This window comes from Notechis scutatus, chromosome 3 (assembly GCF_049901735.1).
Source record: "Notechis scutatus isolate UNSWTSFEM ecotype Mainland chromosome 3, rNotScu1.2, whole genome shotgun sequence".
Classification (NCBI taxonomy): Eukaryota; Metazoa; Chordata; class Lepidosauria; order Squamata; family Elapidae; genus Notechis; species Notechis scutatus.
Genome location: NC_142011.1, coordinates 69517937 through 69542358, shown reverse-complemented (window position 1 = coordinate 69542358; position 24422 = coordinate 69517937). Strand labels below are relative to the sequence as shown.

The following is a 24422-nucleotide window of genomic DNA, read 5'->3' as shown; positions in this document are numbered from 1 at the left end:
TTTGTTAAAACAATTTGCTCCTGGTCTTTAACTCTGAATGTCAAATATTAACCCTCAAAGTGTTCTTTTTTTAATGCCTTAGTTGTAGCCACTGAACTCTGCTGACAGACTTTGATTGTAACAGGGCTAGTTGATGGCCCATAATGAACTTTTAAATTACTTGAGATAATATCTGGAAAACTCAGTCTTAAATATATTTCTGGCTTTTGACTGGGTGCCAATGCAAATACTGGAGATTATAAGTTACCTTCAGGAGTTTAAGAGTACAAACTGGAGGCACAAAATATAATACCTAAATAATAAATTGGTGTATTGGGCCAACTTTGTTTGTATATGTGTACGTGAGTGTGATGGAATGATTGCAGTTTTACTTTTATATACAAAATACATTTTATATATGTATAATATATACCCATGCTTTGCAATGTTTCCTTCTTGCCCTTGTTGAATGGGAAGCTTTTAGATATCTCATTGTTCTAAGGTATTTTTTCCATTAAAATTTTTAAATTTCAGAATTTGAATGTGTATACTTTTAACTAAGTTTGCTGAAGTCTCCATAAGAATTGTATTTTAATGAAGAATTTTCTTTTTATATGATCACATTTGTAGAACCTACACCAACTTATGTTAAAATATTTACCTTTTTTGATACCCTCCAAATGTACTGAAACCAAAAATAGTAGGGAGTTACAGAATTTATAGTCAGGATTAGGAAGACAGCCCTATAAATACATTTTTCTAGGAATAATTTTTATACTTATGTTTGCACTATTAACTTTACTGTTCATACATTGGCTGGACAGCACAAGTTATTTCACCATTTATATAATCAACCAAGCTACTATATCAACAACCAACAAGCTTCAGATTTCAACTATTCAATGTAGATGATGGGCAGGAAATCCTAAACACATACTTCACTATTTCTATGACTACATATGCTATGAACCTATGACTGTGCTCATAGGCAGAATACAAATGCTGTAAATAAATTATCTGCCAAGATTTGAAAATCAAAAGCAACTGAATCAGACTCCATGATATGTGACCTGCACTGAAACAGTAATACAACATAAAAAGTCTTTTAATCATTCATACAGGCTGAATTCTTAAAGGTAGTAACTGAATATATTTACGGAAAAAATAATTCATTTTTATGTCAAGGCTGCCGTGCTGATCAGATAAGTGAGTATGCCAGGCAGTGTTTCTTGTGTGACATCATTGTGTACTACAACCATTGTTGTAGTTAATTATATCAGCAAGCAATTATATCCGCTATAACAACGCAAGCAGTAAGCTGTATTTCAATTTTAATGTTTTAACAAGTAAAATTTTAGTTTTTTAAATGGTACAATTATAGTACCTAACATTAGAACAAAACAGCATTACATCATTCAGCCTTAAAGCTAAGGTGTATGAAATGAAAAACTATCAAGAGATCAAACAGGCTCTTGCTTAATTGTATTTAATTGTTTATGCAGAACTATCTAAGAGCACCCAGATTGCTACCATTGCATCAGACTTAATAAAAAAGTGTTTCTGTCCAAATTGCTATGCTTGCAGGGGCTGCATCCAATGGCATATTTGGATGGCCCAATTCCAAGAATGGAATAGGATCTGTCTGGGTAAACAGGTTTCTCTTCTTTCTTCAGTTTCTCAAATCTGTTCTGGAAAGATGTATATGTGGAATGAGGTGAAGAGGGACATGAGCATGAGGGTGCATTGCACAGAGAGAAGTCCCTCCATATCATTTTAAATATAGATACATGGTCTGAATTTCAGTTCATTCCCAAGCATAAGACAGGATTTTTCACGTAGCAGAAATAAAATAGAGGGAGAAAAGTGATTAGTTTTCATATGAGGAATTATATCCAGAAATAACAAGAAGGTAACTGTCAATTAAAGGGATTCTAATGAGTAACAATGTTCCTTTTATTAATTTTATGAGGTGATCTGCATATTCTTACAGTCACCTTCTTAAACAATTCCTTTCCTTAATGCTACTGATAGAACATTTCTTTTTTCTCCAGCTTTTTCTAGACAAATTTCTCTGACTGACCGCTAATGTTAGCCTTTCTTTTAGTTATCATTCAAAGGCCAAATAGGTCACCCATATGGTTTCATATAGTTGCATTAAGTAAACTCCAAACAGGCCATGCTTCCTTGCCATCTATGACATAACTTTAAAAGACCATGTGTGAGAAATCTTTTTGCATCCATCTTGTGATAAACACTTCCCTAACTCCTTTCTTTTTATTCTTTAAAATCCTTTATTAAAAAGGATAAAGTACAACATCAGATAGAACAGAGGGTAGACATTCATTCCTTCTAGAAACTGGGGTCCACAACATCTGGAAGATACCAAGTGATTAAAGACCAGCTTAAAAATATTTGAAGCTTTTGGAAATTAAGAACTACCTGATATGTCCAGGAAATCCCCATGAACGAAACTCAATTCAAAGAAGACTTACATTCTTAAAGTGAGTGTTATTTTCTGTCACTATAACATGTCCTTTTTTGTCACTATAACATGTCCTACTTATGTTTTGCTTCTATTTTCAACCAGTTAATTTTCTTACTTTTTTTAAAATTTCCAAAGCTTTGAAATACACAGTTAAAGTTACTGAGTGAAAATTGAACTTTCTTTCTTTAATATTATATTCTTGATTAAGTAGGAGGCCAAATTGTTTATAAAGAATCATTTTAAAGTTTATTTGTTGCAATTCATGCAGTTTGAAATGCTTGTGGGAAATCATGAAGAGAAAAAACAAACTAGTATCCAGAGAAACATATGAAATATCAGACGTCACTCGACAGTAATTCGTATTTTATTTACCACAAATAAGTACTTGGAGGAAATAAACAAAAAAAAAACTTATTTTGTAAACCAGTAAATAAAAAAATGGATTTTGATATCACTGAAATAAGCATATAATATAAATCATATCTAAATCTATATATGTGTGTGTGTGTGTGTGCATGCACATATGCATACAGATGTGTATTTGCATATGGATGTCTGTTTGTTAAAGATTAATGTTGTGAAGTCAAAGATATGCAGTTAGTCAGTCACTTTATGTTCTGCTTCTTATTAGCCCTTTCTTTGCCTTTTAAAGGTCTATTTTTTAAACCAGAAATGTCAGAATATCTGGAACAGAAATGTACAATAAAATGTGTCCCTTGGCCTACTGATCTATTAATCTTTCAACTAAAGCCAGAAAACTGGATGAGCCATGAAAAGATTATTATATATAGTTACCTTGTGTATAATGGTACATTCATTTTCCTCACTGGAATTTAAACAAAGGTGGTAGGAGGAATCAAGCAAAATCCAAAATAAATTGCACATTTTCTGAAACACTTTAGCAGCCTGGTGACTTTAGTGACTTTGTTCTATGACCTTCACATTTCACACCTATTTTACTCAGAAATCCACAGTTGAAAAAAATACAAATTCTCAAAGAAAAGCAGACACCCTATCAGCTGAAAAGTAAACAAAAGAACTAATGTCCTGTAATTAAAAAAAATTCAAACAAAGTCACAGTAATTTAGCTCTTCGGGTACTCATGGGATCCCACAAATAGATTTTTTTTTTAAAATGCTAGTCCCTTACAACTTTCTAATTTACAGAACATCCCTAGTAAACAAAGAGTAAATCAAAAATTAAACTGTGCATGAATATGAAAACTGTAATTCTACCTTATTCCACCAAATGTATAAATTATTTTAAGAAAAAAATCTAAACAAAAATATCTCAAAATCATAGCACTAGAACTTGCTTTATTAGGTTATCTGGCACTCTTGAGATGTGCTGAGGGTTACAGCATATATTATTCTCAGTTGGAAGACTATCTGAAAATTTTGAGACGCAGTCCAATTTGGAGAACCTCATATGAAAAGCTGCTCTCAAACTGTGCCTTGAAATGGCAGAACTAAAAAAAGGAACTAGTAACTACAATATGTAGTTTAAAAAATTATTGCTTTTTTTTCAAAGTTTCACAAAACATAAACTGTTGATTGAAGTACGAAAAACAAATTAGTGAACAAATGAATAGATGAACAAATAAACAAATGCAATGTAAAAAAAAAAGACACTGTCAAAAAACATGGGCATGTGTTTCTATCTCCCTAGAACCATAAACAGCAATGTCTGTAACCTGAAAATTTTGAGACGCAGTCCAATTTGGAGAACCTCATATGAAAAGCTGCTCTCAAACTGTGCCTTGAAATGGCAGAACTAAAAAAAGGAACTAGTAACTACAATATGTAGTTTAAAAAATTATTGCTTTTTTTTCAAAGTTTCACAAAACATAAACTGTTGATTGAAGTACGAAAAACAAATTAGTGAACAAATGAATAGATGAACAAATAAACAAATGCAATGTAAAAAAAAAGACACTGTCAAAAAACATGGGCATGTGTTTCTATCTCCCTAGAACCATAAACAGCAATGTCTATAACCATAAGAAATCTCTTGAAATCTACTCAGCAACAGTACAGAAGGATAAGGGTTAAAATCAGGCTCTGGACAAATCCCTTCTCAAACTTGAGGATAATTCATAGAAATACTCCACAGTAGAGGACTTATGACAGTCTAACATAAGTAGGTTGTAAGATTCAAGAGCATTGGCAAGATTTCCTAACAATCACTATCCCAAGGCCAGTATTTCTCAACATTGGCAACTTCTTAAGATATGTGGACTTCAACTCCCAGAATTACACCACCAGCATGCTGAACATCATATATTTTAAAATTGCTATGGTTGAGAACAACTGCTTTGGGCTATATTTTATAACTTCAATGCAATAATCCCCTACAGAAATCATACAGGTAAAAAAATAATTGAGAAGGATAATGCAAAATAAATAAAAGCAAAAATGAGAATGATTGCTACCAATTATTGATACTGGCATTGCTGTGATTAAAGCTGCTGCAAGAAAGAGTGCAAACCTACAGATGTGGTGGCTCCCAGGGGTGGAATTCAATTTTTTTAACAACCAGTTCTGTGGGCGTGGCTTAGTTGGTGGGCGTGGCTTGGCGGTCATGTTATTGGCTGGGCGTGGCCAACTCAATATCACTCACATCAAGACACACATCTCCTCGCCTGGCCTCTCATGACTGTGGGATGCTGCAACAGTCGTAAGTGTGAAAAATGGTCATAAGTCACTTTTTTCAGTGCCACTGTAACTTTGAATGGTCACTACACACAAGCAAAGTACCAGCAAAGGAGGGGAAAAATACTGCAGAGAAGTTCCTGAGACAGGAAATCTAGAACTGCCAAGAATGTAATAAGGGTTAATGGAGAAGCAGTTTCTGTAAGCAACACCAGAATGTTTCCTTCCTGCCTTCCTTACAGGATTAGGCCAGTAATTTCTTCTAACAACTGGTTCTCCGAACTGCTTAGAATTTTAACATCCGGTTCTAGTGAATAGGTGCCAACTGGTAGAATCCCACCCCTGGTTGCTCCTGAGAGAATGACGACCAAGCTGTTCCACCTCTAAAGGAGGGAAACATTTCATATGACTAAAAGAAACCTATGAAAATGACAAGGAATCCTCTTAAAACTCTATAATTTCAGGCCAGTCAGTGATGTCTTCGCAACTGGAATATTCGCTCAGTTGTGACTGAGAATGTAAACAGTATTTTCCATGTAAAGATTTTAATTAGATAGATAGACAGACAGGAGTGTCAGTATTGTTCTTCATAGGCCTAGTACAGTTTAGTGAGTGTTTTAAGTCACAAAGGCAGTGAAAAAAGTAACATGAGCATTTTTTTATGCTTATGACCATTGCAGCATTCCCATGGTCAGGTGATCAAAATTCAGATGATTTGCAACTGGCTCATATTTATGATGGCTGCAGTGTCCTGGGGTCACTATTATCATTATTTATCACTATTTGCAACCTTCTGATCAGCATAGTCAATGGGGAAGCCAGATTCACTCAACAACCATAGTGATTCACTCATAACAACTGTGGCAAAAAAGGTCATAAAATGAAGCAAAACACATCACTTAGCAACAGAAATGTTGGGCTCAATTGTGTCATAAGTTGAGGACTAATTGTAATGGATTTTTAATTGAAACTAAATACTGAAATTATTTTGGGAAATGATTATTTGTACCAATTGAAATAATGCCATGAAACTATAATTTTTTCCCTTTTCTGATACTATGAGTACTATACTTACATGGTTACCGTTTTTCAAGGTCAGTTACTGTGTATTATTTCTCTTTGAACCTTTATTGTCTGTGCCAGAAACAATGATGCTGAAGTGAAGGGAAATCTAGGATCTCTAGGGCTCTGGAGAACATAAACTATAATATATAAAGAGATGAAACAGACTGGTCCTGTTCTTACAATACATTACTCTCAAATTTTTAAGGGTGTCTTATAATCGCCTGAAAATTGGATTGCTCTTTAGGAGGTCTGTACTTGGAAAAGGACTCACAGGGAAAAAAAACAACAAATGGAATCACTCACAGCCTGGAAAAAAACAAACCTCTGCAAACAACATAGATTTACGAGTTAATAAAATGTTGCCAATTCTGCCAACAGGAAAGAGAAGAATCCTGACATGTATTTTGCATTTAAAACTTCAACTTTCTCCAAAAATCTACTGTAGTTTCCCAGCTTCTTCCAATCATGAACTCTAATCTCAATGGATGAAGGCTAATTGCCCAGCTGTTGTTCTTATATCTCCATCTGGGGGTAAATGGGCGTTGGTTCTTACCTGACACGCCATTTCTCTGGAGCCGTGAGGATCATCCAGAGAGTGGGAGGTGCTTCAGTCTACGTCGTTGATGGCTGAGCTCAATCACTGAGGAACGCTCCGCCCTCCATCACGTGGCTCTCTTGCGTTCCCCAGTTTGCGTGAAGGCGAAGGTGAAGAGAAGGACGTTGCTCTGCTCTCCCTATGCTAAATAGGTCATTGGCGAAACAAGGCCCCACCAGAAGGCAATTAAAGGGTGGGGCTGGATGATCCTCACAGCTCCAGAGAAATGGCGTGTCAGGTAAGAACCAACGCCCATTCTCCTGAGAGCCGTTCGGATCATCCAGAGAGTGGGACATACCAAAGCTTGGCTGTCCTACGGGAGGGACCCCATCTGGTCCTGCAATCTCCGAGGTTCCCTGAAGACTCGCTGGAGGACTCGCCTACCAAGCGAAGCCTCCGCCGAGGCAAAGGTGTCAATCTTATAGTGTCTAATGAAAGGAGAGGGGGATGCCCAAGTGGCTGCCCGACAAATATCAGAAATTGGAGCCTGGGTGGCCCAAGCCGCCGAGGTGGCTGCACTTCTGGTGGAGTGTGCTGTGATCCCCTGGGTACCGGCAGTGCCTGGGACAAATAAGCCTTGGAAATGGTAGCCCTAATCCAGCGGCCGATGGTTGACGGGGACACTTTGTGGCCTAAGGATTTGGGCTGGAAGGAAAGGAAGAGAGATTCTGACCTCCGGAAGGGTTGGGTACGCTTAATGTAAATGCGTAGGGCCGTCTTACGTCCAGTGAGTGCCAAAGCTTCTCCCTTTCCCGCGAGGGATTGGGACAGAAGTTCGGGAGTATGAGTTTTTGAGCCCTGTGAAAGGTCGAGTTAACCTTGGGCAGGAAGGTAGGGTCGGTCGGAGGACCACCCTATCGGCATGAAATATGCAAAGGTCCTTCCTTACCGACAAGGCTGCTAACTCCGATATGCGGCGGGCAAGTAATAGCTACCAGGAATACCACTTTGAATGTGAGGAATTGGAGAGAGGCTTCCCTGAGAGGCTCAAAGGTTGCTTAGTCAGAGACACCAGGACCTTGTTAAGGTCCCAGGTAGGGTATCGGTGTATGGTTGGGGGACACAGGTTGGTGGCCCCCTGAGAATGCCGAATACGGGGTGGTGGGAAAGGGAACCCAGGTTATCACAGTCAATGACTGTGGATAGCGCTGCGACCTGACGCCTTAGGGTGTTGGGGAAAGCCCTTTCCTCAGGCCCTCTTGGAGGAACTCCAAGACCTGAGCTATGGAAGGAGACAGCGGGTTGATCTGGAGACCATGACACCACTCGCAGAATCCCTTCCAAGTGGCGTTGTATATGCGGGTTGTTGAAGGCCGCCTGGCGCTAAAATGGTCTCAATAACTTGGTCGGAAAACCGTTCTTTCCTTAGCGTTCCCGCTCAACCTCCAAGCGGCTAACTGGAGCCACTGAGGGTCTGGGTGTTGAAGGGGCCCCTGGGAGAGGGATATCCTGGTGGGGATTCTCCAGGGAGGGCCACCGATAAGTTGCGAGAGTCCGCAAACCAGGCGCCTGGGCCAGAAGGGTGCTACTAGAATCAGCTCTGCCCTCTGGGAGATGAGCTTCTGGAGAACTCTGGGAACCAGGGCTAGGGCGGGAAGGCATAGAGAGCCCTGTGGGCCAGGGGCAACGGAGGCGTCGTGATTCTCGGCCCTGTGGGAGGGGTACCTGGAGAAAAACCTGGGGAGTTGCGTGTTGAGTGGGGAGGCGAAGAGGTCTACTAGCAGGGAGACCGAACATACTGAGTCGCTTCCTGAATAGTGACGGGTGGATGCGCCATTCGGACTGGACCACCGTGGTCCTGCTTAGCCAATCCGCTTGGGTGTTTGAGTCCCCTGAGATGTGTTCGGCTCTGAGGAGAGGAGATTGCGCTCTGCCCAACGGCAGGGCGTTCGGCCTCCCCTCATCAAGCGGATGGACTGTGTGCCCCCTGACGGTTGACGTGAGCCTTGGCGGTGGCGTTGTCCGTGAGTATGAGGACATGCCGCCCGCGTGCTTGGGGAAGAAACTGCGCAGGGCCAGGAAGATGGCGTGGAGCTCCAGCCAGTTTATACTGCACCCCGTTCTACCTGAGACCATGTGCCCTGAGTTGAGAGCGAGAGGATGTGGCGCCCCATCCGGACAGGCTGGCATCTGTGGTAAGGGTGAGGCGGTGGGGCTCCTTGATGAAGTGACCCTTGTTGATGGTGGGGCTGGTCCACCAGAGGAGAGATGTAAGGACTTTTGGAGGTACCTTGACTGTGGCCTTTGAGTTGCTTCTGCCGGTCCGCTGGAATGGGAGCAGGAACCATTGTAGGGTCTAGCGTGTAAAGCGGGCCCATGGAACAATGGAGATACAAGAAACCATTTTACCCAGTAATTTGGACAATTCTAAAATTGTAACCTTCCTGGAGCGTCTGATATGCCTGACGGCTTCCTGGATACTAAGGAATCTCTCGGGGAGAGGAACACCTTACCCTGCACTGAGTCAATGACAGCCCCAAGTGGGAGATCCTTGTAGATGGGGATAGTTGGCTCTTTTGCCAATTAACTAGGAAACCATGGTCTTGGAGGGCCGAGATAGTAACCCTGATGTCCCTCTCTGCTTGGGGTCTGGAGGGAGAGAGGATGAGGATGTCATCCAGGTAGCAATGGAGGCGGACCGGGAGATTCCTGAGATGAGCCGCCAGGGCCGCGAGGACCTTAGTGAAGGTCCTCGGGGCAGAGAGCTAACCAAAGGAAGGCGACATATTGGAAGTGGCGGTGGTTGTAGCAGAAACTGAGGAATTTGAAATGGGAGGTCGGATTGGAATGTGGAGGTAGGCCTCGGAGAGAGTCTATGGAGGATAGCCAGTCCCCTTGGCGGATGCTGAGGAGGATGGACTGCAGGGTGTGCATCTTGAACCTGCGATAGACCAGATAACGGTTAAGGCGTTTAAGGTCCAAGATGGCCCTCCATCCTCCGGAGGATTTGGGGACTACAAAAGGTGGGAGTAGAACCCCTGCCCCGCTGGGGTGGGACGGGTTGAATGGCCTGTATTTGGAGAAGATGATGGATTGCTGAATCCATTAGGTTGCGTTTGATGGGGTCCCTTGAGGGGGCGCCAAAGAGAAGTCAGGGCGCTCTTGAATTCGGCGTGAGGCCGAGTCTGATGGTATCACGGACCCAGGTATCAGAGGTGGAAGAGTCCCATCGGTCGGCAAAGTGCTTGGCGTCCGCCGATGGGAGGGGGACGCGGGATCTATCTCGCCGGGAAGGGCCTCCCTCCTGAGCCCCTGAAAGGCGCCTGTAGCCGCTGCCCCTCCTGTTCCTATCGGCCGGATCGGTTCGATCCTGGGGCTGGAGCAGTCGGGAGGAGGGGGTCTCGAGTACCTTGGCGGGAAGGGAGACTGGTAGAAAGGCGGGAGGAGCCTCTCCCGAAATGGCTGGGGGCCTCTAGACTCTGACCTCCGAAACAGAGGAGGGAGAAATTTTCTCTTGCTCCGGGTTTCAGATAGCAAGGGTCAGAGCCGTGCCAAATAGTTTGTCCCCTTTTATGGGGCAGTAGCCAACAACTTTGTTTTTAACGTCCGCCTGCCAGTGTTTAAGCCAGAGCAGGCGGCGAGCAGTGACATGGGGCGTTATTGCCGGGCAGAGAACTTGACCGCATGGAAGGTGGCGTCAGTGGAAAATTCCGCCGCGGCCGTCAGTTTTGCTATGTCCTGGTGAGCCCTTGTGTTGGAGGGGGAACATGTTGCTTCAGTTGCCGAAGCCACCGGATCGAGATCTGGTGAAGAAAGAAGCTGCAGTGGCTGATCTAATGGCCCAGGAGTCCGCTTGGTGAGCTCTACGTGGGCGAGCTCGGACCTCTTGTCCTCGGGTTTCAGAGCCTCTAGGGGGTCACTGGGGGGGACGAGGGAGGCCAGCCCAACAATGGGCTCATCCACCTCGGGGGTGTTGAGTAAGTCACAGAAACTCGACTTGAGGTTAAGAACCTCCTGTCCAGGCTGGATGGGGCGGGAGGGGCCCTAGTAAATTCAGTTGATTTGAGACCAGGTCATGAAATAGGGGTGGAGCCGGGATTACCTCCGCCTCCACCACGGGTTGACTAAAGATGGCGTCCTCCTGACCTTCTGCCGGGAGGGGAGAGCTGAGGAGGTTTGCACCGACAGGCCAGAGATGTTCCTGGCTTTGAATAAAGGGATTTAAACATGTGGGGCTTGAACAGGCCCGCAACAGTGGGTTGGTCCGGGGTGAGACCCTCATCCTCGGACATGTCCCCCTCCATAGGATCTACCTCCGATAGGGCTCCTCTTGTTACATAGACCCCCATTCCATTTCCTCTTCCCCCAAATTGGTCTAGATACTCTATATCCTCCTCCGGGTCCCTCTCTGGAGAGGACTGCCCCCTTGAGAAGGTACCTGACCACGAGTAGGGTCGATCTGGCGAGGACCTCATTGATGGTGGGTCGTGTTCGGGCGCCAGTGAGGGGAGTAGACCTGGACATCTGTTGAAGGCCCTCTGCTATCCCCTGGCGAATGGCCCGTTCCATCAATGCCTGTATGTGCGGGGATCTCGGATGAGGGCCTCCTCCCTGGCGAAGACCAGCGGCCGTGGGCGTGAAAGTAGCTTCAGGAGGTTGTCTGGTTGATGGGCCGGGAGCCTGGTGTCCCTGGGATGGGCTGCGCCTGGAGACGGAAAAACAATCTGGAGGAGGGGGGGTCTGGAGGTAGAAGGAGCGGAGGGTGCTGGAAGTACCGGTTGTGTCTCTCTGGACCGCCTGTCAAATTCCCTCTCGAGAGCCCTGTGACGTCGTAGGGCGTCTCTCTGAGAAGCCTTAGAGGTCTCTTTAGGTGTTTCCTTAGGAGTTTCCTTAGGAGTTTCCTTAGCCTGTTTGCGCAGGTGGTAGGATTTGGATTTGGCCTTCAAAGAAGGGCCTTTGGTGAGAATGTCATCTGCCATTGTACAAGAAAGGACAGTAATACAGTTAAAGGCGGTTGGCTCGCCAAGGGTTCGACCTACAACAAGGTCGGTGTCCTTTCAGCTGGCCCACACCCCCTTTTGGAATTTAGATGTATAAATTCTGTAATATAGATGTTGAAATAATTCTTAATACTTATCTGCACAAGCAGGATAACAATCCAATGAGACTTGGAATGCTAAGGTACAATATCAATAAGAAAAAAATTACAGGAATAAACTCACTCAGGTCTATCTATATGTGAGTATAAATATAAACCTATATATGAGGAAATATCTGAGACCTACATACAGGCAGATATTCCAATGTCTATTAAATTAGAACTATTGTTAATATTCTTGTTCTAATATTATTATTAGTAATATATGATTATTATTAATATTATTATTATAATTATTATTATTGTAATTATTAATATTATTATTATTACTCTATTAATGAAAGATTGCCAATTATCCGAATTAAACGCCTGAGGCTGGAAGAGAGGCCTCTGGCAGCTGGAGCTCCCAGGCAACAACCGGGAGGGATAGGCTGCAATCACTTGCCCTGAGCGTGCTGCGGGAAGCCAACAATTACTAAATTGTACCAATTAGCAAGGCCCTACAGGCTGAGAGGCCTGTGCTAGGGCCGGTTACTATGCAGCGCTATGAGGCCTCAATCTTTTTATTTTATTTTTTAAAAGATGGCGCCCGCCACGTGGGGCGCGCCTAGAGCGATCGCCCACGTTGCTAATGTCCCGGGCTGCTCAGGGCAATGAAGTTTTTACTTCTCCGGCCTTAAAAGAGGCCGAGGAAGCCAAGCAGTAAGTTTTCGCCCCTTCTTAGGGCAAGCGGCGTTTGCGGTGGGGGGAATACCAGCAGCACTTATCAGTGCGATCAGTAAAGCTGCTGCAAGCGCAGCGAGAAACGGCAGGCAAGAGATCAAATTGGGGGGAATTAGCGCCGAGCGCGAAAGTAGCCCGTTCTACAACCCCCTGGGGCGAAAAAAGCGCTCCCTTAAATCCCCAGTCCTGTGCCAGAAGGCTAAGGAAAATAACTTGTTTTTTTTTTTTTTATAAATAGATTCAAACCTGAGAGCAGTCTTGGATCGGCCAAGGAGTGAGAAATGCACAGCCTAACTTGACGGCGGCTGAGCGCAAACTGGGAACGCAAGAGAGCCACGTGATGGAGGCGGAGCGTTCCTCAGTGATTGAGCTCAGCCATCAACGCGTGAGACTGAAGCACCTCCCGCTCTCTGGATGATCGAGCGGCTCTCAGGAGAACCTTGCTACTCTTTTCATTTTAAGTCAGCAACAATTTGACAGGACTTTAAAACTGTAATGGTGATTATTTCTGTATAGGTATAATCTATAAATACACATAAATGAAAAGAGACTGCAGTAGTGTAATTGTAAGTGAGAATTGAGAATCAGGAAGGGACTGCAAATTCATACAGCTTTATGACACATAAGTTCTGGACATTAGGATTCCAGCATAGATTGACCAAATAAGATGGAGGCAGGCAGAAGGATCTCCATCACCTTGGGGATTTTTATAGTTCTGTTAAGATTTTGATGTTATCTTGCCGAACTAAACTCTGTGGAATAATGCTCATAAGGGAAGGTAGTCCTATGCCAACCAGTGGCAAATACATTTATTGAAGCACCATTGGCTTATGACATGAGGAGGTATGAATGGATAAAGATTGGTGAATCACATTGAATAATTATGTTGCTTTGCTTTTATGTTATCTTCTCCTGCACTAATGTGCACTAACCTGAGCAGACAATCTCCTTAAGCAGGAAGACACTAAAACTAGCAATTCTCTTTAATTTGGACACATGCCTCTCTGTTCCCTGAGAAAATAATATGACTGACTAGATAAGTTGAGGTGATTTATGCCAAAATTGAGGAATGCATGAAAGGCTTAGGTGTATTGTAACCTAGAATTATTACCTAAATTGCTGCTCACTTTGTCCTACTGACTTCTGAGGTTAGTGTGTTCACTGGAGATAGAGATCCATTCTAATGATGACCAAAAGCTGACCAGTTCCTTAAGCTGCCAATAATGAAATTTCATAGGAAAACTGTGGCAAAAGGATTTTGATGGGTATCCTGAGAAAAATATAGCTTCAGAGTGCTTGCCATTTTATCTAGCTCTTAAAGATTATTATCAATGAGTTATAACTTTTCATTATAGATAGGAAACGTAAAATTCCAAGAGCTTGAAGCCCCAGAAAGACATGCTAGATAGCAATATTAAAAAAAAATAGATATATGTTCATCCATGAAAAATGTTTTAGAGAATGTGACTGTAGAGTAACTGATGCTGATGTGGGTTCAATGTTCTTTATGAGTGGTTTTACAAATCCCAAAATATTTTGCATTCTTTATCCCAGGCCATAATGGCTTCTTTCCAAATTTCGTACTAAAATCTGCATGCAAACTAATTCAGATTAAAGCATGTTCCTATTGGATCCAGATTCCAAGAGCCAAAAGATGAAATGTCAGGTAGGTCATAAACTGCTATAATTCACATCCTGGCTTAAAAAAAAACACCCCAAACATATGGAATGTGTTACTCGAAGTAAAAAGGCAAATCCTCACTTCAGAAATAATAGACCAAACATCAGATGATAACTTGGTTCTGGCTTTCTTTTTTGCCTCTAACTATACTAGAAGATTTGTGTATCACTTTGCAAAATAACAACAACAATAACAATAATAATAATAATGGCTGACCAATGGAACACTGAAGAAAGAGACAGAAGGCCTGATTCTTGCAGCCCAAGAACAAGCCATTAGAATGAATGCAATCAAAGCCAGAATAGAAAAATCTGCTGATGACCCCAAATGCAGACTCTGCAAAGAGGCGGACGAAACCATCAATCACATACTGAGCTGTTGCAAGACAATCGCTCAGACTGACTACAAACAATGTCACAACACACAATATTGCTTAGATAGTCCATTGGAACTTGTGTCGCAACTACCATCTGCCTGTAGCAAAGAACTGGGGATTATAAGCCTGAAAAAGTGGTTGAAAATGAGCATGCAAAACTACTGTGGGACTTCCAAATACAGACTGACAAAGTTTTGGAACACAATACCCCGGATATCACGATTGTGGAGAAGAAAAATGTGTAGATCGTTGTCATTGCCATACCTGGTGACAGCAGAATCGACAAGGAACAACTTGAAAAAATCACCAGATATCAAGACTCGAAAATCGAACTGCAGAGACTCTGGCATAAACCAGTGCAGATGGTTCCAGTGGAACTCGGCACACTTGGTGCTGTGCCTAAAGACCTAGACAAGCACTTAAAAACAATTGGCGCTGACAAAATCACTATTGGTCAGCTGCAGGTGGTCATCTTACTGGGATCTGCTCACATAATCCATCGATACATCACACAGAGAAGTGTTCGACTAGTGATTTGTGATACAAAATCCAACATAGTTATCTCGTTTGCTGGGTACACTGTTGTTTTTTGTGTCAAATAATAATAATAATAATAATAATAATAATAATAATAATAATAATAATAATAATAATAATAATAATAATAATAATAATAATAATGATGATGATGATGAAAACTTATAGTGTTTAAAATCTGAAATAGTATTTACTTTCCTTTTTATTATTTACCTTTATCTACTTCATTTGACATGTTCCAATTTGACGCAGGCATTAAATCAGCGGTAGCTGACACATTTGTTCCTGAAAGAGAAAAAAGTCAATGCATAAACATTATATAAACTAGGAAATATAGGAGTCACATATTTTGACAAAAGACTTTTATATGCCAAAAATACATGTTCTAGTTGTTTAGATCTCATGAGTATGCTGTATTGCCAGAATTGTTCAGAAAGTACAATAAATGCAAAGACTGTTTATTGAAAAAAAGCAATAATGTCTGGAGATTTCCTGATTATTTAAAGAAACAAATCAGTAAATATCTGGAATGACAAACCAGATAATTTTGGAGAGTTCAGGTTTTTCGATTTATTTTTGTTTTTGGCAACAGAATACTACTGTGGCATTAATTAATTACTGTGTGTTGAAAAAATGGGAATTATAGAAGTGGAAGAAAAAAATTGCAATTAGTCTTTCAGTTTTAAAAATTTAATGAGCCATCAGTGAGGAATTATAAGAACAGGTAGATGGGAGAGGGTGGAGTAGCAAATGGCCTGCCCCATTTCAGAATCTGCTCCAATAATACGGGCCAATACATGCAACTGGGGTAGGTAGGATGGGTGGGTTTCTTTGTACGTTGGTGAATTTAACACCAGTCTAAAGCTTCTTGGAAGAAATTTAAAAGAATACGTTGGACCGTTGGACCCTGTTTTTTCAATATTTGATTACTGATTCTATATGCAGGGGTGTCAAAACTGGTGGCCCACTAGCCCGATGCGTCACACACAGACCATGCCCACCCCAGCTTGCGAATGGGAAAAATGTCACAAAACATCATGTGACAGCAATGTGACACTGCAAATTTGACACCCGTGCTGTAGAGAATGTGGTTCTACTCAAGGGTGAATGTCCATGTTTTGCTTTTAAAAAATGTACATCGAGATTGTGCTAAAACGAGATCACTTCAGTACACAATTGTACTGTTTTGAGCAGTAGTGTAATTTAAACAATAATAATTAAAATTTTAAAATGTTGGGCAAGTATATTCATAGAAGAATCATTAAGCATGGGCCAGTTCTGTAAATTTATCTATGCACTGGGTTTTTTGAATGACAATCTATATAACAGAAGATACTACCAGCAATTCTTTTGATTTCAAAATGTCCCACAAATGAATTAGGTAGAAGAAATATTTATTTTAGCTACTGGCAGTGAGTATAAAAATACATTCAATTTGTATAGATTTCATGGTGCTTAAGTAACTATTGTTTCTACTATATTTTATAGAACAAGGGGGGAAAGAAAGAGCAGTAAATCACAAAACATACCTCTGACATATATATTAAATAAACTAGTTTTTCATATATATTTATTTTATAGTTTAATCAGAAATAAGAAAAAATGGGTACTTCAGTATCTACTAGTATAAGCAGTATACATTCCTAAAAAGACAGACATTTCTAACTCAATACAATTGGTAAAAATGCTGTACAAATACAGAAAGAAAAATAACTTCTTCAAATTATTGAAAAGTAATGCGTCCAGGTTAATAATTTTTGCAACTATAAAAACATCCAAAGTGTATTTTTCTTGTTTTCCTTTTAGTTTCCATGCCATATTTGATTCAAAAGAATGCAAGCATCTATGAAAATCAATAAGATTTTCTGAACAATGTATGTGGAATAAGTTAAATCCAAAAAATAACTATAGTTCCCAATCACATTCCCAATCACAGTATTGCATTCTGAACACATCTCAGCCAACTGAGCCAATTAGCTGAACTTGTCATTTTCTACATCATATGATAAATAGGTGTCAGAAGTAAATGAAATCATAATTTCGGGGGAATTATTTCTAATGTTAAATCTACAGAAATGTGACCTAAAAGTCAAACTCATCTTCCACTGATGTTTGCAAGCTGGGAATAACAATTTCTCATTCCTGTAACAATTTGGTATTATTTTGTGTTTTTTATTCTCAGTTACCAGTTCATTTTTTTACTGTATGTTGTATATTTTAACAATTACTTATATGTTTTTCTTTAAAATGTAAACTTTGTTGCCAGAGTTGCTGAGATAAGAGGGGTGATCACATCAATAGATAGATCCCAGGCCAAAGATGGCTGTTACAGGAATATACAATCTGATTAGTTACAAGGCCCTTATCATAAACACCATGGTGAATATCTATTAGAATAGGAGAAAGAAGTTATGAAATGAAACCCCCCAGTGTATAAAAGTATTTTGCCATTAGATAATCAACTATCTGGTAAGGCGTCTCTTTCTGTCTCTCTGTCGCCCCTGCTCTAGAATTAGATAAATATCAGGAAAAAAAATGTCACAAGCAATATACACAATCTGCTAGTTCCCACATGAATTGTCTTCAATATTATTAGTATATTGAGGAACCAAGTTATTTGGAAGCAGATCATATTTGCTTTTGCTTCTAACTTTTTTTACACTGTGCACGATGTTGTTAACACCAAAAGGAAATTGTGTGATGGCTAGTATGTGAACAAGACATCTTGTGGCTAAGAGGCTACAAGAGACTTTGTGGATTTTCTTGCAAAAAGGAAGAAATATGATAGCTGGAAACTCTATAATTTATACAGTTCATAAGATCCTATGATACAGGTCTTGTTTAAGTAGGCATAATTGTCTTCTACTAATGTCTTGGACATTAAACAGGAAGTAGCGCATTTCTAAAAATTTAATGAGTCCTTCAGTTAGGATTATAGAGTTTTACATATAAAACTTAGAAAGCCTGATATGAAGCAAAAAAAAAAAAAAAAAGCACCTTATTTGAGAACATATAACCAACCACATTAGGATTTTCATCAGCTATTATGAAGCATTGTACACGGTTATATTTTGCTTAGATTTTTGTTACAGACTGGAATGCTTTACCCAGGAATGAGAACACACACAGAGCTATGAGTCTTTTAAAGCTCCCAAGTCTCCTCAAAGTGTGAGTAAGTTTGGAGATGTGCTTAGTGGATGAACTCTGCAGTCAATCATTCCTGAAATACAGAAAATAGAGGTACTTGGCAAAATTGCACTGTTTTAAACCACACTGCTATGTCCTTAATCCACACCAGGTGTGAAGATATTAAAAATGCTGGATGTGATATTAGCAAGCAGGGCAGAGAACATTAATGCTTGTGAGGTTTTAATGCTCATTTTATTTATTTATATATTAAAACAAATTATTATTGGTAGCTTCCTGGCTGAATAAAACAAAGTGGAAGCACCCATTGATAGATTAAAATCCATCAAAACAATCACAACAGTGATAACAATAACCACATCAGCACCCACAAAGAAATATAACAATAAAACAAATACAAAAAACAAAAGGGGGAATTGAGTAGACACCTAAAAAGTGTGCAGATGACACAAAGTTGGGAAAAACTTTAGGTGAGAGGTTATATAGGAAGTTCTAGAAAGGATTGAGCAATAGCCAAAATGAATAGGATGGAATTTACCACACAGAAATACAAAGCTCTACATCACAATGGGGAAACTATAAGGCACAAGTACAGGAATTGGGAGATCTGGCTTGTTAGTATTATCCGGGTATGCTTATTGACCACAAGTAAAACATGAGCCATTAGTATGGTTCAACTGCACAAAAAACCCAAGTCATAGGAAGTAATTGCTTGCCTTGGCTCAGAACCCATTTAAAGAATAATGTCTAGTTCTGGCCACCAAAGTTCAAAGGGACCCTGAAAATTAGAAGGAAATGCAAAGATGACCTAGTAAGATGATGAATGGTCTGGAAACCACATTTATTGATTAAAGTGACTTGGTATGCTTAGTATACTGAAAATACAAGTGAGGAGGAATGTGACAATAGTCTTAAAATATCTGAAAAGCTATCACAGAGAAAACAGAATAGTCTTATTATCTATTATTCCACTACCACAAGAAAGTAGGTACGGGCAAGACACCAGGAGAAAGCGTGTTAGCTGTCAACCACTGGAACAAGTTGCCACATGAGAAGGTGAGTTCTCTTTCTTTAGAGATCTGTTGAAGTCTGAATAGTAATCTGTTTATCTGAACCTGGATGGGATTTTGTCAGAACTTCTCTAGTGCATTCTGCAAGTTCTAGTGAACTTGAATAACTCCACAATCCTTTGCAAATCTCTGAGTGTAGATGAACTGTAACTTTCAGATTTCACCAAAACTTTCCTTAAAAATAAAAAAGTTTAGCTGTCAACAGTGGTGTCCCCCAATGCAGTGTTCTAGGACCAACTCTTTTCATACTCTACTTAAATGACCTCTGTGATCATATCAAGAGCAACTGTGTTCTCTTCGCTGATGATGTAAAGCTATTCAACACCACAGACAATACTGCTACCCTTCAAAAAGACCTTGACTATGTATCATAATGGTCAAACAAATGGCAACTTCAACTCTCAACAAATAAATGCTCTGTCCTACATATTGGCAAAAAAAATCTGAAAATAAAATATAGGCTGAATAGTCAAGACCTTGTTGATGATCCAAACTCTGTCAAGGATCTTGGAGTACTCATCTCAAGTGACCTAAGTGATAGAGCCCACTGTAACTACATAGCCAAAAAGGTGTTAAGAGTTGTTAACCTAATCTTACGTAGCTTTTTCTCTGGTAATATTACACTAATAACTAGAGCATACAAAACATTTGCTAGACCAATACTCGAATACAGCCTGTACAGAATTCAGTCTGGAACCCACATTATGTATCTGATATTAACACAGTTGAAAAAGTCCAGAAATATTTCACAAGAAGAGTTGTCTACTCCTCTACTCGTTGCAGAATATCTTATGCCACCAACTCGAAATTCTAGACCTAGAAAACCTAGAACTACGCCGCCTTCGGTCCGATCTTAGTATATAAAATCATGCATTGCAATGTCCTACCAGTCAATGAATACTTCAGCTTCAACCATAACAACACAAGAGCAAAAAATAGATACAAACTCAAGGTTAATCACACCAAACTTGATTGCTAGAAATACAACTTCAGCAACAGAATGGTCAATGTCTGGAATACTCTACCTGACTCTGTGTTTTTTTCCCCAAACTCCAAAAACTTTAACCTTAGACTGTCTACTATTGACCTCACCCCTTTCCTAAGAGGTCTGTAGGGGCGTGCATAAGCACACCAACGTGCCTACCATCCCTGTCCTATTGTTTCTTTTATTTTGTTATTTTTCTTATACGTATCCATGTATTCATAACTATGTTTTTACTTATACCTATTATCTTGTAAGCAATTGACAAATAAAAATGAAATAAAAAATACAAATAAAACAGAGTTCCCCAAACTTTCTGGGTTGGGGCCTGGAGTGAGGGAAGGGGGGGAAAGAGGGGATGGTTTTGTGGGAAGAGCAGGTGTGTAAACACATGTGTGTGCATGAGCAAACACCAGTTCCACAACTGAGGCGGAAATGCCCATGACACTCATGCCAGTGGAGCCATGCTCATGCACACATGCACACACACACACACACACACACACACATGCACCAGCTAGCTACTCATGCAGCCTGGTGGCCAATAGGCTGCAGCCCAGTAGTGGGCCGTGGCTCACAAGTTGGGGACCCCTGTTCTAGAATACAAAATTTAAAAATCTAGAGATATTTAAACCATTTGAGCCTATAGTGATAGTGCAATTTAACTATTAAAAGTATGTCACTCTTTATTTCTTCTCTCTTCTATGAACAACATTCTTTCTCTGTGTGCTATTGACTGACACTTGCTCTCTTAGTATACTTCCTAAAATATTCTTATATATTGTGGTAATATACTTTTTGTGGGAAGGAAGATAGGTATCTTATGTCAAGCCTAGAGGGTATGACCTAAGATTTAATTGCAAGCTATAGGTAAATTCACCAAACAAACAAGCTGAATAAAACCAAGGAAAAAAGGTTTTCAATTTTCTTTGGAAAAATAGAATTTAGGCTTCAGATCTACCCACTGAGAAATAATAACTGAGACTTATATACTGAAATTATCTCAAGCCCAAGTCTGTCAGACCTGTTATCAAGATTTTTCTCTGCCCTATTAAAAATGATGGATCTGTTCGCTGATTCTATCTGAATTTTTTATATTAAAAAAGTAAGCAGGCATAACATATAAGCTTAAGGGGAAGAACGCTGTGAAGTTGAAAGTTCACTTTTATGTCAAACAATAGTGTCAAACAACAGGACATGCAAGTTAAGGAAGCAGATGGAGAAATAAAAATACTAAATATGATATGTTGTACTACCAATAGGTCTCAATGTGTTTTGAAGAGAATACCTTTGTTACGTCAGAAGAATATTCCCATAAAAGCAACATTCAAAACTTTGGGACCTGCTTTGATACATATACGTAACATTTTTTAATGAAATGTAAAAAAATTACACTTATAGTATGAAAGTGAAGTAAATAATCCTTTCTCCACAACAACTCCAACCATAGCCCAATTATACGCTTTATACTCATTCTTCTTCCCAAGAAATTCTTTCTTGCTTTACAATTTACACTAATGTCTCCAAGATGAAGGAAAAATTGCAGGAGGCTGGATCTTTTTCCTGACATACTACATGAGTGTCAAAACTTCAAAAACAGAAAGCCAGAATATATTCAGTACATCAAGATAGTTATACTGATGCGACTAACTTCATTTCTTCTGGTTTTCTTGTTCACAGGTATCGACTGAATACAATAAATTCTGAATATAATAACTTAATGTAGTCCAATTCTCAATCATTGTACAGGCATCTAAATATTATGCTTTGTAACTCTAAACAATAAACCATACAGAGAAGGGGAAAAATTGTATATAATACGATTACCCTCCAATGAGAGCTTTGCCTCTTCTTTTTCTGGAACAATTCTGGTAGATTCTCAATGAAGAGAATGAATAGAAGATGATGAATAGAAGGCATAAAACACCCACAAGAGTATAATTTCAACATTTGTAATGGTAACTCTCAATGAATATTGATGGGAATAATCATTTCTCAATGAAATTCTGGTGGTAAAAGGTAAAAGTGCCTTCTTATATCACATAGTCAGTGAGTGTAGTTTAGGATTGCATTATCAAATACAGCAACATTTCTCTCTTGTACAACCAGAAAAGTAACCACTATTTTGAAATTTCTAAAGCAATAAAAACTATTAAAACTAAAAATGTTTTAAAACAGAAATTTGGTTGCTTTTGCTCCTCAGAACAAATAATGTCAAAATATATTTTGCTGTTACAGATGTTCAGTAAAACTTTTAAGCAAACTCATTTGGAAATTGATCATTAGAAATGATTAATTTTTAAATTAATATGTACATTACCTAAATATTACTTTGTGAAAAGCTGAAAGATTATGTATTACATTGTAGGAATGGATGTTTACTCAAATCACATTTTCTGTCTCTGTTCTCACTGAAGCATTATAATTTACTTTGGTAGTTTCCAAATCCTTTAGAAGATTTCTGGATAACAGGGCTGCATGATGGAATGAGAAAACTATTCCAGCAATGGATATACTTTTGTTGGCAGATACCAGCACTGGATAGAATCTGAAGATTGTTTTAAAAAATAAATGATGACAAAGGATTGAATATCCATTAAATTCAGAGAGATAAGGGAACAGATACAAAACTCTAAACAAGGCCAAATCCCTCCTCTTTGCAAAATTACAAACAAGCAAATGTGAAGAACGTTTTCTAAACATCACAGAGCCAACAGAAACATTGTTAGTATGGGATAATTATATGTACATTTGATATGAATTCATGTATCTGTAATAAAAATTTTGTAATTGTTAACATATTGATTCAGTGGGAAGGAATAATTACTGACCATATTATATTAATGTCTCTGAGCTACTATATATACAGGGTTTAACTCTGAAGCCTTCCTTCCTTACATTCTTCAACGTTTACAGTAACTTAAGTCTCTTCACCCGTACCATGATAAACTATAATCTATATAAATTAGTAACTGTTTGTTTCTCTATTCAAGATGTCTGATTTCCTGAAAATTAATCTCTTTTTACGAAGATTCTTACAAATGCTGACCACAAAGATGAAGTGTAAAAATCCTAAGCAACACAATATAAGGGTTGGGGAATCCATATTTTATTTTTTAGCATGGCATTGAGAAATACATGGATCTTCACTGTATGTGTCATAATTTTTAGGGAAAATGTCTTGGCTGTGTACTTAGGATTGCTGTCATGAAAATGAATCTTCAGCCCAATCTGAGGTCCTGAGCACTGTGGAACAGATTTTCATCGTTCGCTCAATTCAGCTGTCCCTCAACTCTGATCAGTCTCCCGGTCCCTGCTGCTGAAAAACACCCCACATGATGCTGCCACCACCATGCTTCATTGTTGGGATGATATTGGACAGGTGATGAGCATTATCTGGTTTCCTCCAGACATAAGAATGTTTAGAATTTAGGACAAACAGTTCAATCTTAGTTTTATCAGACCAGAGAATCTTGTTCCTCGCAGCCTGAGAATCCTTCTGGTGATTTTTTTACAAACTCCAAGCAGGCTTTCATGCGTTTTGCACCGAGGAAAGGTTTCTGTCATCTCTTTTATTAAGTCCCTTCCCCCCCCCTGTCGCCCCCACGTCTTGCTTAGTTTGACTGGGCGACAAGCTCTTGGAAGAGTCTTGGTTGTGCCAAACTTCTTCCATTTGAGAATTATAGAGGCCACTGTGCTCTTAGGAACCTTCAGTGCAGCAGAAATTTTATTGTAGCCTTCCCCAGATCTGTGCCTTAAAATAACCCTGTCTCTGAGCTCCACATGCAGTTCCTTTGACCTCATGGCTTTTGCTCTGCTACAGTATGCACTGTCAGCTGTGAGGCCTTCTATAGAGAGGTGTGTGCCTTTCCAAATCATGTCCAATCAATGTAATTTACCACAGGTGGACTCCAATGTAGAGTTTCACGTATTGTTGCAAAGGGTCTGAATCAGTGGTAGGTTTCAAAATAGTTTACCATCGGTTTGGTGGGTGTGGCTTGCTGGGCACGCTTTGCGCGTGCACACACACACTTTACACATGTGCATGTGCCAAACACGCACTTTGCGCATGCGCAGAGGCTTTCCGACTTAC

General features: G+C 39.9%; 1 protein-coding gene across 1 annotated transcript in view; it reads right to left on the bottom strand.

Annotated features, from left to right (window-relative positions):
* The window catches only part of ROR1 (ROR family WNT receptor 1), a 182537-nt gene that overhangs the window by 50168 nt on the left and 107947 nt on the right, over positions 1-24422 (bottom strand). The window contains exon 2 of the mRNA XM_026665978.2: positions 15344-15415. Coding sequence (XP_026521763.2) covers positions 15344-15415 — 72 coding nt within the window. The remainder of the gene's footprint in view (positions 1-15343; positions 15416-24422) is intronic.